This window comes from Corvus moneduloides, chromosome 8 (genome assembly GCF_009650955.1).
Source record: "Corvus moneduloides isolate bCorMon1 chromosome 8, bCorMon1.pri, whole genome shotgun sequence".
In the NCBI taxonomy this organism is placed as follows: domain Eukaryota; kingdom Metazoa; phylum Chordata; class Aves; order Passeriformes; family Corvidae; genus Corvus; species Corvus moneduloides.
This window is the reverse complement of record NC_045483.1, coordinates 33129480-33143100: the sequence shown is the minus strand read 5'-3', so window position 1 is coordinate 33143100 and position 13621 is coordinate 33129480. Positions and strand designations below refer to the sequence as shown.

The window sequence follows — 13621 nt, the reverse complement described above, 5'->3', positions numbered from 1 at the left end:
GAAGGAAGGAAGGAAGGAAGGAAGGAAGGAAGGAAGGAAGGAAGGAAGGAAGGGAGGAAGGGAGGGAGGGAGGGAGGGAGGGAGGGAGGGAGGGAGGGAGGGAGGGAGGAAGGAAGGAAGGAAGGAAGGAAGGAAGGAAGGAAGGAAGGAAGGAAGGAAGGAAGGAAGGAAGGAAGGAAGGAAGGAAGGAAGGAAGGAAGGAAGGAAGGAAGGAAGGAAGGAAGGAAGGGAGGGAGGGATGGAGGGAGGGAGGGAGGGAGGGAGGGAGGGAGGGAGGGAGGGAGGGAGGGAGGGAGGGAGGGAGGGAGGGAGGGAGGGAGGGAGGGATGGAGGGAGGGAGGGAGGGAGGGAGGGAGGGAGGGAGGAAGGCTACACTGTGAACATCACATGCAGGCTTTCCTGCCTTGCTGTTTGCATACCAGCTGTGCCACCAGGCTGCTGGCACTCCATGCAAACCCATCCCCATCACCTTGGCTCATAGGAAGCCACTGAGGAGCAATGTCGGTCACCACACTTAAATGCCAAGAAAACCTGCATTTTGCTGCCTGTGCCACATGTGTAGCAGAAAAACTATGTCAGGAATGTGAAAGAAGGCTGAAAGTTTTTATGGGGACTAGTTCTTTGGATCTCTCTCTGCTTGCAGAACCAGATGTCTTTCAGCTGCTCGATGTCTAACATTACAGAGCTCTGAGGGAGCTGGGCGAATTTCTGCACTTCAGCCAAAATAGCCATGTCTGTAATATTTAATGCTCCAGGACCCTAAGCCTGCCCTGCAGGGGCAGTGACAGCCAGTGTCCCCCGACACTCCTGGGCTGCACCCAGTAGGATGCTCTCACTTCCTGCCGTCTTGGAGCACACAGATGCAAACTCACCAGCACAGCACACCACAGTGGGACGGACCCCCCCACAGCTTCTGCATGGGGACAAAGTGGAGCTTGGAAAGAAAGGTGCTGACCTTGAAGCCAGTTTTAGCTGAGGGTAACAAAGAGGAGCCTTCCCACAAGGTGGTCACAGAGATGGAGCCAGGTTGCTCACATGATGGGATGGTGAGAGCTGGGACAGGAGAGGTTTGGAGTGGATATAAGGAGAAACATTTCCTCCAATACGACAGTGAGCAAAGAGAGGTTGTACTAGCTCCATCCTTGGAGCTTTGCAGGATAAAGCCCTGACCACTCCAGTGTCACCCTGCTTTGGGCGGGAAGCCTATAGCCCAGATCACCCCGTGGTGTCCAGGAGGGGACTCACCTTGGCCCAGATGGGACAATTTCGTGGGGTGTCTGTGAGTTCCCAGGTCCCCACTTCCCCCCTTTCCCCACTCCAGCGCCGAGGCGGCACCTTCCAGAGATCCCGGGGCTGGGGCCGGTAACTCCCGGTTTCCCGGCGTGGCTTGTCGGGGTGGGGGCAGCGGGGGGGCTGGCCCGGGGACCCTGCCCGGCCCCGCCCCGGGACCCGCGTCCGGGCGCCGGGACCGCTCCCCCCCGCCGCTGCCCCAGGAGGGAGGAAGGAAGGAAGGAAGGAAGGAGGGAGGGAGAAAGGGAGGGAGGGAGGGAAGAGGGGAGGGAGGGGATCAGGGAAGGAGGGAGGGAGGATGACAGCACCGTGAAGAAAAGCAGGGGACCCGCTGTTCTCTCTCCTCCCGCACGGCAGGACCGGGCGAGCTCGCCCCGCGGAGCGGCCGCCGCCGGGTAGGTGCAGCGGGGGCCGGGACCGACGGAGTCGGGGCCGGAGCGCAGCCGGGGGCCGGGACCGGCGCGATGGGCAGCGGGAGCCCCGGGGCGAGGGGGAGGATGGCGGCGGGGATCGGGCCTTTCCCAGTGCGGCGGGGAGTTGCGGGAAGTTGGGCGTGCGAGGGGCCGCGGCCCCGAGCTCTCCCCCGGGCAGGGGGAGCGGGGCCGGCGGGGAGCCCGGGGGATCGGTGGCCGCATCCCCCCACGGGGCGGCCCCGGGCTCCGCCGGCTCCTTTGTGCGCCCTCCGGCCTCGGCCGCTCCTTTGTCTCTGTGCGGGGCCCCCCTCCGCCCGCTCCCGCAGCGGGGCAGCGCCAGCGGTGCCTCCCTTCCTCCCCTGCCTCCCTCCCCTCGGCGGACAGCCGGATCCCAGCTCCCTGCCGCCGAAAGTCCTCCCAGCACATGACTGCTCAGCAGCTCTGCCCATACCTTTCTTTCGGGGAAAAATCCAGGGGGAAAAAAAAATCAATGGAATAGGATCGAGCTCTGTGGCGGCAGCGCCGAGCCTCCGTCCGGAGCGAAGCGCGGCTGGGGCGACAGAAGAAGGCTTTGGAAAAGGAGAGTTTCTCACAACCATCCCGGAGTTGCATCATCCGGCCTGTCAACCCCTACCAGGGAGCACTGGAAAGTTGTTCACAGCCTTTCCCCTCCTGTCCCAGGGCCACCGGGGCACGCTGGCCCTCGGCCGATTCCCGGGAGCCAGCGACATTTCTGCCGGAGCTGGGACTCTGACACCCTCACGGCCCCAGACGGGACGTGGCTGGCATTGGGGGTACCTTGGGGGGAAAAGGCCATCCCAGCAGAGTCTCCTCTCTGTGCCTGCCGGGACTTCAGCAGCTGCTCCCGGCCACACTGGGGAGAGCTGCCCACACTCCACTGCTTTTGCACCGAGCCTGGCTTTGGTGCTCGGAGGAAAGGGTCTCCTTTACCACAGCCGACGATTTACAACACTACACCAGGACAGGGATTTAACTCTGCAATTTTCCCACATCTGCCATGTTGTTTCAGCATACGACTCGTTTTCACATCCCCAGTCTCCCTGTGCTGACTCTAGCACAGGTCACTATTCCCCACGGCGACGATCTCTTGCCACCAGTCCCTTCTGGGTCCCTGGAGTGCTACAGATGCCTGTCTCGGGCTGAAAGGGGAGCAGAGCCGGGCACAGAGAGAGCGGTATCCCTGTTTTTGGGATGGATTTGGCGGAGGAGATTCCAGGCGAGCGTGGAGCAGTGAGGAGAAGGAGTGTGGGGCGGTGGGAGGGACCGCGGGCTCTGCGCCCCAAAGAAAGGGCTCATTGAAGCAGGGATGGGCATTTGCGGTTCCCAGCGTGGCCAGAGGCCGCCGGCACGCACAGCAGCTGGCCTTGTGCCACCGGCGCCGAGCGAACAGGGCCGGCCCGTCCATTCACCCGTCTTGGTGGTCTGCTCTATAGCCCCCCTCGCTGCCCAGCAGTTCGGCGCGTTCAGTCGCTCACCTTTGCCGCAGGTGGTGCTGCAAACGCCGCCCCAGCCGTGTCTGTGGTTTCCAGCAACTTGATTTCAAGGTTGAAGGTGTTTTAGCTGGCTCCTGGTCCAGATCCAGCTCCAAAGGCTGGTCCCTGCCTGGCAGATGCACGTGTTTTACCCCCATGCCCAGCACTAATGTCTCAGAGTCCCATCATGTTCACCAGGGGTGGGAGCAGCAGCTCTCCTCTCTGCTGGGTCAAGAGAAAACACCTCTCTTTGGACACCACCAAGGTGAGGGAGAGAAAAGACCAGTCTACCCTGGCCATGAAGCCTGTGCTGGTCCTGTCACCAGCATTACTGTGCCCTCACCAGCCTCCACACCTTTCCTGGGCAGTGCTTTTTGGGACACCAAGAACAAGGACAGCTCATCTGAGTCATCACAGAGCACAGGTGGGACAAAAGAGTGGACAGAAGACAGCCTCATGCACCTGGAATTGCTCGTGCAATGGAACCAAAGTTGTTTCAGTGGTGCCTGTTTGTACCAACACCAGCTCCTGCTGCTGCTCCTGAGTGTAACCTCTGAGTCAGAAGGACTTTCCATTCCCAACTTTCTCCTCCAATGGGCAGTTTCCAGGCTTCAATTTGATGAGGCTTGTGACTATTCTCGGCAACTTTATAAACATCATAGGAAGTGATTTCCCCCCCCCCACCTTCTTTTTAGCTTGACTAGACATGTTTTTAACCAAAAAATACCTGCCTGGACAGGCTCCTTAGCTGCGCTGCAGGGCAAACCGAAGCAGTGTTGTGCTTGTGCCATGCCTTGGAGGAGAGCCAGGTCCAGGATGAAAATTGCTGGGAGATGAAAGCAGAGTGGGAAGCTCTGGTGGCACGTTTCCCAAGGCCAGCCTTGGGAGGAAGTTGGGAGCGGAAATAGTTGAAAGAGTAAATACAGAGGGGTTTTTTTTCCCCCAGGTTGCAGACAAAGAGCAGCACGGAGAGCAGATAAGCCCGCGCTCCTTATCTCTTTTGTGTTCCATGCCTATGTTTTGCTGGTCCTAGTGTCTGCTGGAAATCTGATGAAGCAAAGGATCGTGGAGGGAATTACTCAGAGCAGCAGCAGCACCGGGGGCAGCGAGCTCAGCTGCAGGTCACTGTGGGCTCCCATAGAGGGATGCATGGGAGTGGATGGGGGCTGGATGGACAGAAGGATCTCAGGCAGGGAGGGAACTCTTGCACGTAGGTGCTTCATTGCCTTTCTGTGTCCAGAGCTCAGTTGTTGCTTCTCAAGTCACCAGAGGAAAATGTGACTTCATGCAGTCCCACCTCCAGCTGGCTACCCCTGGCAGCCACAGACGTCTTTCTTTCCTGGATCCCACCTGGTGGGGGTTCAGGGCAGCCAGAGCTGAGGAATGAGAGTCCCAAGGCTTTGTGTTAAGACCTTCCCTTTCCCAAAACCGAGCTGAAAACCCCTGCTCTGCTCTTCCAGTCAGGCAGTCCTGTGGAATGCCCTATAGAAGGGTGACAAGAGCATCTCTTCCCTTCTTCCTATCACAGAGCCTCTGCTCTTTTCACTCCACCTGCACCACCAGTGGGAACATCCATCACATGAACCAACTTGCTACAGCAGACTGGAATGATTTGGTGTCTTCACTACTGTCCAAGTCCTTCCTTCTTGCTGTAGCAAGGTTAAATTAAGTTGTGCGGATCCCACCTGGGCAGCTTTGCACAGAAACAAAATCCCTAACACCACACACAAAAAGCTCCTTTTCTGGGTTTGACTCATCTGGGAAATCCATAAATCCTGTTATCATCTCCTCAGTGGGAATTACAGCCATCCCTGCTGCAGTTCCAGCCCGAGGGATAGGAAAAGACAGGGAGCATCGTCTGAGCTGTGGGCGCTGCTATCCGGGGCATCTCAGTTTAGCATTCCTGGAAACTATTCTGCTTTGCTTTGAGATGTGGAGAACAAGAGGAGAGCACTGGCCAGCCGCTGCCTTCTGTCCCCAGAGATTATGTCCATCCATCTGTCTGCTCACACAGGTGCATTCCCCAGGAGAGGACGCTGGCAGGGCACCCTGGGGCGGCAGCAGTATCCCGATGGTTCTCCTCATCCATCCCATCCCAGCAGAGCCTTGGAGGGGAACTTGCAGGGGACACAGAGCCCCTCTGTTCCCACTCACAAAGGGGCGCTTGTGGCTTGTGTGCTGCCCCAGCCGGGCTGCGCCTCACGGGCCCCAGCGAGGAAAAGCTTTAGGATGCCAAGCGGCCCCAGGCAGCCTCACCAGGTCACCCGCGTGTCCCCAGCCCCACGGCTCAGCCCTGACGGGGCCCCTGCGCCTGTCGCCGCCGCCCCGCGGGTCCCAGGCAGGACGTTTGCAGCCGGCTGTTTATTTAATGAATTATGTCTGCCCCGGGCCTGTGAATGAGGGTTCTGCCAGCGCTGCCGGACATGGTTCTCTGTGTCATCCCTGTGAATAATTCCCGTTCTGTGGCTCATTTGTGGTCAGGCAGCTGGGGGCATTAGAGAGGGGAAAGTCCGGGCTGACTTTGCCCAGGGATTTGTCTGAGGAAGCAGTTGATGTCATCCCCTGTGCGTGCGTGCTGCGGGCAGCAAGGGGACTGTCCCCAGCCCCAGCCGAGGGCAGGGACGCAGATCACCGCCCCTTGGGATGCCGTGACTCCGTCGGGCGCTGGGAGACGCGGCCGCACACCGAGGGCTTTGTGTATTTGATTTCTTCTCTTGGTTGCTCAAATACTCCGACAGGTCCTGTCACCGACGAGGCACGACCGAGGAGGGGGCCTGGGGGTGGCTGGCAAAAGACACCTGCCCCGGCTGCGGGCCGGTCCCCAAGGAGCAGCGTGGTGACAAACTAAACTAACAGGGCTGTTAAACACACACAGACACACACACACACAGACACACACAGACACACACAGGCAGACACACACACAGACACACACACACAGACACACACAGACACACACAGGCAGACACACACACAGACACACACACACAGACACACACACACACACACAGACACAGACACACACAGACACACACACACAGACACACACACACAGACACACACACACACAGACACACACACACACACACAGACACAGACACACACAGACACACACAGACACACACACACACACACAAACACAGACACACAGACACAGACACACACACACACACACACACACACAGACACACACACACAGACAGACACACACACACAGACACACAGACACACACACACAGACACACACACACACACAGAGACACACACACACACAGACACACAGACACACACACACACAGACACGCAGACACACAGACACACACAGAGACAGATATACACAGAGACAGACAGACAGACACACGTGCTGGGGATCTCGTTGTGGCTTGCTGAAAGCGGGAGCTGGGGTACCACAGTGAGAGGGCTCTGGGGCTGCCAGGGCTCTCCAGAGTCCCTGCATCCTACTAAATCCTGAGTTTCCTGGGCGCGTGGGTGTGGATGTCTCATTTTAGAACGTTTTGCTGGAAAGGAGATGGCTGGAAGCCAAGCCTTGGGAGCTGAGTGGTTTGCTGAAACCGGGAAATTCGTGGTCCTCGCTCAGAGAGGACTGGGAACCTGACAGGCTGGGGTGCTGCCCTCGCCACAGGGCACATCCCACCCCTCCTGTCCATGCGGGAGGGGCATACAGCAAGCAACACTAAAAAATGCATATTTTGGCCGAGCAAAAGAAGAGGTTGGGACGTGACACAATGTCTGGCAGGGCTTCCCCACTCCACGCTCTGCTGAGGGCTGCAGATATCAAGGCTTGGCCAGGGCATCTCCCCTCTGGCCCCTCAAAGGATGGGGCCCCTCAAAGGATGGGGCTCTGCCTGGCTCCCCTCCTTCACCCCAAAAGCAGGGGTGGGACGGGCTGCCGGGGTTGCACTGGTGGAGCCTAGCCAAAGCTAAATAGACTTTCCCTGAGTCACCGAAAGTCTGGCCAAGAAAGCGGGACGAGCAAACGGCATCACTCACGCGGCCAGCCGGGCACCAGGCACGCGAACCAGCGGGCAGGTAGCAGGTACCAGCAAGGCCTAAGGGTGTAAATCTGCACACTGGGGACCTGCCCCAGAGCCGGAAACAGCAGCTCTGGCCCCCAAAATCTCCATCTGGGATGTGGGTTTGGTGCAACTCAGAGCGGTTTCCACCAACATCCCGATTCAAGCGCTGAAGGAAAGACTGGGGGGCGGGTCTTTTCTGCTGGGCGGGGATGCCAAGTCTCCTGGTTTTGTATCCCACACCAAGCAGCTGCATCATTTGGGTTTTTTTTCTTTTTTGGCAAAAACCTTCCGCGGAGCATTCTACTACCCGAGGGGGACTGGCAGCAGCAGCGTTCTCCAGCCTGCTGTCTTTCCTGAAAACTCTCTGGGTTTCATTTTCGAGGCTCAGCAGCTGTTGTTGCCATGCTGGGGGAAGGCGGAAGCTGCTCAGCCCCACACTGGGGCCCTACAGCGGAGCCTCCAGCCCTCCCCTTTCCAGAGGCTGGGAGCCACAATGCACCAAAGATCAGGATGATCCAGGGTCTCCCTCACTGCCAGCAGCAGGTTTTTGCCAGCGTGGAGCAGGCAGCTGTCGGGTGGCAGGGATTGGGTTTCAGGGTGGGCAGGGGCGGCTGGTGAACACGTGGGAAGGGGTCCTGTCGGGCAGATGTATTTTGGGAAGGAGGGGGAGCAGCCGATGGGGCATTCGGGCAGCTGCTCCTCGGGGGTGGGATGGAGCAGTAGGGAGGAGCTTCCCCTTTGTTACTGCTCTTGTCAAGCCTTTGTCAGCCTCTGACCCTGCCTGCAGGAAACCATTGCCATGCTGACCCTTCTTCTCCCCATAGGCAGGGCTGGCAAGGCCCTAGCCCAAGACACTTTCCCGGGGTGCAAGAAGGACCTGTGTGTGTTCCCCATGGAGATACGATGCGCTTTACCCCAGGATATCCGGGAGTTGCTGCACTGCTTGAAGATGAGGAGTAAGTACGCCGTCCTGCTAGTGTTCGTCATCAGCCTCGTCATCATCGAGAAGGAGAACAACTTCATCTCCAGGTAGGGAGCAAGTACCTGAGCCACCCCATGCTTTGCAGCCTCTCTCCCCCAATCCCGAGCTCCTATGGAGTGGGAGCCCCCGAAATCCCCCGCAGGGATGCAGGGTGGTCCTGCTGTCCTCCAGGCTGGGCTGGGTCTCCCCGCAGGGTTTCAGACAAGCTGAAGCAGACCCCGCAGGCACTGGCAGAGGCCAACAGCACAGAGGTCAGCCCAACACCGGCCGAGAACGGCTCCCTGGCCTCACTGCAGGAGCTGGATGCTGCCTTCTCCCAGCTGAGGTCCCACCTGTACAACATCACCCTGCAGCTGGCAGGTGACGGGGACCCCGGGCCACGGAGACATGTTCTGCTGATGGCTACCACCCGCACTGGCTCCTCTTTCGTTGGGGAGTTCTTCAACCAGCAAGGCAGCATCTTCTACCTCTTCGAGCCCCTCTGGCACGTCGAGAAGACAGTGACCTTCCTGCCGGGAGGGGCCAGTGCGGTGGGCTCAGCCCTGGTTTACCGAGATGTCCTCAAGCAGCTCCTCCTCTGTGACCTCTACATTTTAGAGAACTTCATCTCACCAGCCCCCGAGGGCCACCTGACTCCCTTCTTGTTTCGGCGGGGCTCCAGCCACTCACTCTGTGAGGAGCCTGTCTGCACGCCCAGCACCAAGAAGGTCTTCGAGAAGTATTACTGCAAGAACCGCCGCTGCGGCCCCCTCAACATCACGCTGGCGGCCGAGGCGTGCCGGCGCAAGCAGCACGTGGCCCTCAAGACGGTGCGCATCCGGCAGCTGGAGTTCCTGCAGCCGCTAGTGGAGGACCCTCGGCTGGACCTGCGCATCATCCAGCTGGTGCGGGACCCCCGCGCCGTCCTGGCCTCACGCATGGTGGCCTTCTCCGGCAAGTACGAGACCTGGAAGAAGTGGGCATCTGAAGGGGAGGCTCCCCTGCGTGAGGAGGAGGTGCAGCGGCTGCGGGGCAACTGCGAGAGCATCCGGGTGTCGGCGGAGCTGGGGCTGCGGCGGCCGGGCTGGCTGAGGGGCCGCTACATGCTGGTGCGCTACGAGGACGTGGCGCGGGCACCGCTGCAGAAGGCGCGGGAGATGTACCGCTTCGCCGGGCTGCCCCTCACCCCGCAGGTGGAGGAGTGGATCGGCAAAAACACGCAGGCGCCCCGCGACAGCAACGGCGTCTACTCCACGTGCAAGAACTCCTCGGAGCAGTTCGACAAGTGGCGGTTCAGCATGCCCTTCAAGCTGGCGCAGGTGGTGCAGGACGCCTGCGCCCCAGCCATGCAGCTCTTCGGCTACAAGCTGGCCAGCAGCCCCACGGCGCTGGCCAACCGCTCCTTCAGCCTGCTGGAGGAGGCACAGCCCGCCTGGGTCACGTAACGGCGCGGGGGGATGGCGGCGGGGCGGAACGAGGGGCTGCGGCCGTGCTCCCGGCCGGTCCGGAGACGACCTGGGGGTCCCTGCTCCCGAAAAGGCTTCTCGCTGCTGCCAGATGGCAGCCCCGGGAGCCGGAGCATCCTGGCAGAGCTGGCCGCAGGATCCTGCAGAGCCTCAATTACACAATTTTTCCGGGAATGGGGAAGTGGTAAGGGTGAGGGGCGGTGGGGTCGGCAGCAGGGCCACCTCCCCAGCTCGGGAGCTGCATTGAGGAAGAAGAGGGTGAGGCCAAGCAGACGGGAACAGGACCAAGCACCTCTGCCTTGCTACCCCCATGTCAGCTGGGATGGGGCAAGGACAAAATCCCTGTGGTGTCAGCAAGCACCCAGACTCCAGAGACCTTACTGGTTTAGTGCCTTCATACACCAGCACAGACTGGAAACTGCCCACAGAGCCCTGGATGGCACTTGGGCTGCAACAAAATGAGGTGACTTTATGGTTTGGTGCTCTTCAAACTTGGTTTTGGAGGTTTGGGGTTTTTTTCCTTTTTTCCTGTGTATTTGCATACCAGGTGAATTTATTTATTTATGATGTGAAAAGGAGGGGAAGGCTGGTCAAGGAGCTAAGCCCAAAAATCAGAGCAGCACAACATAGCACAAAGGGAGACACCCAGGAGAGAGGTCACATTTTGGCGGGAGACAACCACATGTCCTTCTGTATGAGTTCTGGAGAACCCGCAGGGACTGACGGGCTGTAACACCCCCAGCTCCCCGTGCAACAGCGACTGCGAACTTCAGCAGTGCTGAAGGACAGTCAGACATTCGATTAAAAACAAAACCACCAGCACAGAGTCCAAAGCACCTCCTGTCTTTTAGTATTGGTGGGTGTCCTCTGCCTGGGGGGAGCCCCAGAAATACCTGCCAACAGCACTCGTGAGTGGCCAAACCTGGTAGAGGCCCAGGGAGTTTCAGGCTGTTTGTCATGTGCAGACATTGACCCAGTGCCGAGCTGCCCCCTCCAATTCGTATTTCGTTAATTAAAATGCCTATTTTTAGCTCTCTTTGTAGCTCATTCTTTTTCGCCCCCAAGTATTTTGGGTTATGGCAGCCACCTGAGGGAGAAGCTAAGCATTTTGGTGGAGAGTGGTTGTCTCCACCTAAGGCTTGCCTAGGAATCCTGAGGGGTCCCAGCATCTGCATGTCCCCTTCTTCCCAACTAGAGCTGTTGACCAAAAGCAAAAATAAATAAATGAAACGAGGCGGCGTCTGGCCACGCTGGGCTGCGCTTTGCAGCCCGGGAGGAATGCGCTGGGGCTTCGGCAACGGACTGCGGCTGGGCTGAGCTCACAAAAGCTGCGTTTTTGACCCAAGAGGGAGAACAGAGGCGGCATTGAGGAGCGCGGGGCCGGCCGGCGGGGAGCAGCCACGCCGGAGCCCCGGGCAGCCATCCGCCCGCCCGCCTCGGCTGCGGAGGTTTTCCGAGCAGGGCCGGGCGGCATCTGGCTTCAAGGTGTGATTTCAGGGTGCTCGGTGCCAGCTGGATGGGGAAAGGACACGAAAGTGGGGATTTTTTGGCATACTCTCATCGCTCACAGGCAGCGTCAGCCTCCTCCCCGCCTCACACGCAGCTCTCGGCATCACAAGCAGCCCTGGGGCTGCTGAGTGAATCGGGTTTTGTTTGGAGGCTTCCTGCTGGGAAAGCAACGGGGTCACTGAGGTCAGATGGATATTCCGCAGCTGCGCGCTGGGAAAAGCCCACAGAGCTCAGCCAGCATGAGGGGCAGCACAGCCGGACGCAGGTTACTGGTAAATGCCTCTGGAAAAGCACCAGTAGGTTGGCTTTTGCAGAGAAAAGAAATTTTAGGGTAATTGCTTGTGAAACAGCATGAGGGGTGAGCAGCTACTGAGCTGCCACAGCCGAAGAGGGGGACACTGGTAAGTGCCCGATATCCCCCTCCCGTCCCGCCATGGGTAGAGGCGCATCGGGGCTTGGAAAGCCGGGTTCAGGGGACAAGGACAGGCAAATCCAGTAACAAGGAAAACAATCGGCGAGGGGGCTGGGAGCTGGGCTGAGCCGAAGCCAGAGGGGACGACGACAGCCGCCGTTCTCACCTGCGCTGCCTCAGCCCCGGCTGGCTCCAGCCTGCCACTGCTAGCCCAGCATAAGCATTTGTTCCTGGACACCCTCCAGCTTCCCGTCAAAAACGTCACAGGACAGAGAGAAAACATGCCCCCGACCCATGCAGATTTCCACGGGGCTAATTGCTCCCATTAAACCCACGGACTCCCGCCCGGTGCCAGGCACATCGGGAAGCCATAGGGAACACGGCTCCGAGACTGGAGCAGCTGAATTCCCCCTGAGCTGGCTGGGGGGAGGTTTGTCCCCCCACAAGAGGGGCCTCCTGCTCACCCTGCTCTGGCTGCTGCCAGGCTTTGCCTGGCTCGTTCCCTAGAAGACGAAAGGCATGAATTTGGGAGGAAAAGCACGCATTGGGAAAGTCATAGCAAGAGACAATGCCTTAGAGCAAGGACATACATGCATCCAGACAGACCCTGCAGGAAGCCCACACCAGGAGCTGCAATGGATGCAGCCTCACCCTTTCTCATAGACATCAATGGGGAAAAAAAAAATCAATCCTCTTTTCAAAAGATCTAAGCTTTCAGAAATAAAACTGTACTAAAGCTTGGTTTAAAATAAGCAAATAAAAGAACCCCAACCTGCAGCTGTACTGCCTCCAGGCTCACCTCCCAGCCTGCTACAGCTGTGCTTTGGGGGGAATTCGGGAACATTGTGGTGACGCTGATTGTCACCAGAGAGACCTTTTCCACAAGTAGCCCAGACCAGCAAGGGGACACATGTCCCATGCGACAGGGCCATCAGCCACCGCTGCTTCTCCTTGGAGTCATTGCAGGTGACACAAGACGATGTAGAACCAGTGAGAGCTTTAATAAATGATGGATATGCCGTTCCCCTCTAAATGGGATCTTTCTGGGAAATTATTCCCTCCTGCCAGTCTAATCTGGAGCTGACTTTGGACAGGAGGTACATCCCGCTGTTTCTCTGCCTCCCTCTCAGAGCACTCAGGGCTGGCTGGGGCCATGCTGGCACGGCTGGGCTTGCTGTGGAGAGGCAGCCCTTGCTTGAGGCAGAAGCTGCTGGTGCCAAGTAAGAGAGCAGTCAAGGTGGGCAAGTCTCTAAAATGCCACTTTAGATGCCCTGCAGTTCAACACCCAGGTGGCCCTGATGGGCCATGAAGCCAAGCCGCCAGGTTGGCCCACAGAAATCCATAAAAAGGCCTTTTTCCAGCCTGGCATGAGGTTTGTCCCAAACAGCAGAAGTGGTGGCTGCTCTGCCAGCTGCTCTAACCCCCTATTCCCTTCCCCTCGCTTGTTCCAGCTCCATTTAATGGGATCAGATGAGCTAATCCCTCCTCACAGCACTATCAGATGGGATTTTTGCACAGGGGCTGGAGGGAAGGAAACCCATCATCCCAGCAATTGCCTGCCCTCACCCAGCCCTGCTGGCTTCTGCTGGAGGCCAGATCCACCCTTGCCCTTCTCTCCATCGTGGGGCTTGGTGTGGTTCCTGCAGGGAGCTGGTCTATGGCTACAGCTGCACCATCCAAACATCCAAACACTGGGTCACTGGGGAGACCCATGGGCCAGTGAGGGACCCATGAGGGCTGCAGAACATACAGACATTTCAGCATTAAATGACAACCTTGTTTTCTGTTGTGTTTTTCTAAGAGACTGCATGCCTGACCAGACTGCATTTCTTGGTCTGCATCCCATATTTATCCTGTAATTACACCTTCAGACAAAGGCTGCCTGTCTGTGAGGCCCATTTTTTTAAGGACACAGTTTTATTCTATGCTCTGCTTTCACTCTAGTGAAATCTGGGGGGCAAGGGGAAGAAACTCCCCACACTGGGAGTGAAAGCTGCTCTTTCTCAAAAGCTGCCCCAAGAGCAAAGGAGCTTGCTCAAG

The 13621-nt window shown here is 58.4% G+C and overlaps 1 protein-coding gene across 3 annotated transcripts; it reads left to right on the top strand.

The window, feature by feature from the left end:
- Positions 1 to 1570: 1570 nt before the first annotated feature.
- CHST3 (carbohydrate sulfotransferase 3) lies at positions 1571 to 10696 on the top strand. Of its 3 annotated transcripts, none has more exons than XM_032116100.1 (3): positions 1571 to 1685; positions 8058 to 8262; positions 8409 to 10696. In XM_032116100.1, the coding sequence occupies exons 2-3, from the start codon at positions 8126 to 8128 to the stop codon at positions 9637 to 9639; spliced, it is 1368 nt and encodes a 455-aa protein (XP_031971991.1). In that variant the 5' UTR covers positions 1571 to 1685; positions 8058 to 8125; the 3' UTR covers positions 9640 to 10696. The 3 variants fall into 3 exon arrangements, with proteins under 3 accessions (XP_031971991.1, XP_031971989.1, XP_031971990.1); XM_032116098.1 differs by lacking the exon at positions 1571 to 1685 and adding an exon at positions 6483 to 7776; XM_032116099.1 differs by lacking the exon at positions 1571 to 1685 and having other exon boundaries at positions 7892 to 8262.
- The last annotated feature ends 2925 nt before the right edge of the window (positions 10697 to 13621 follow it).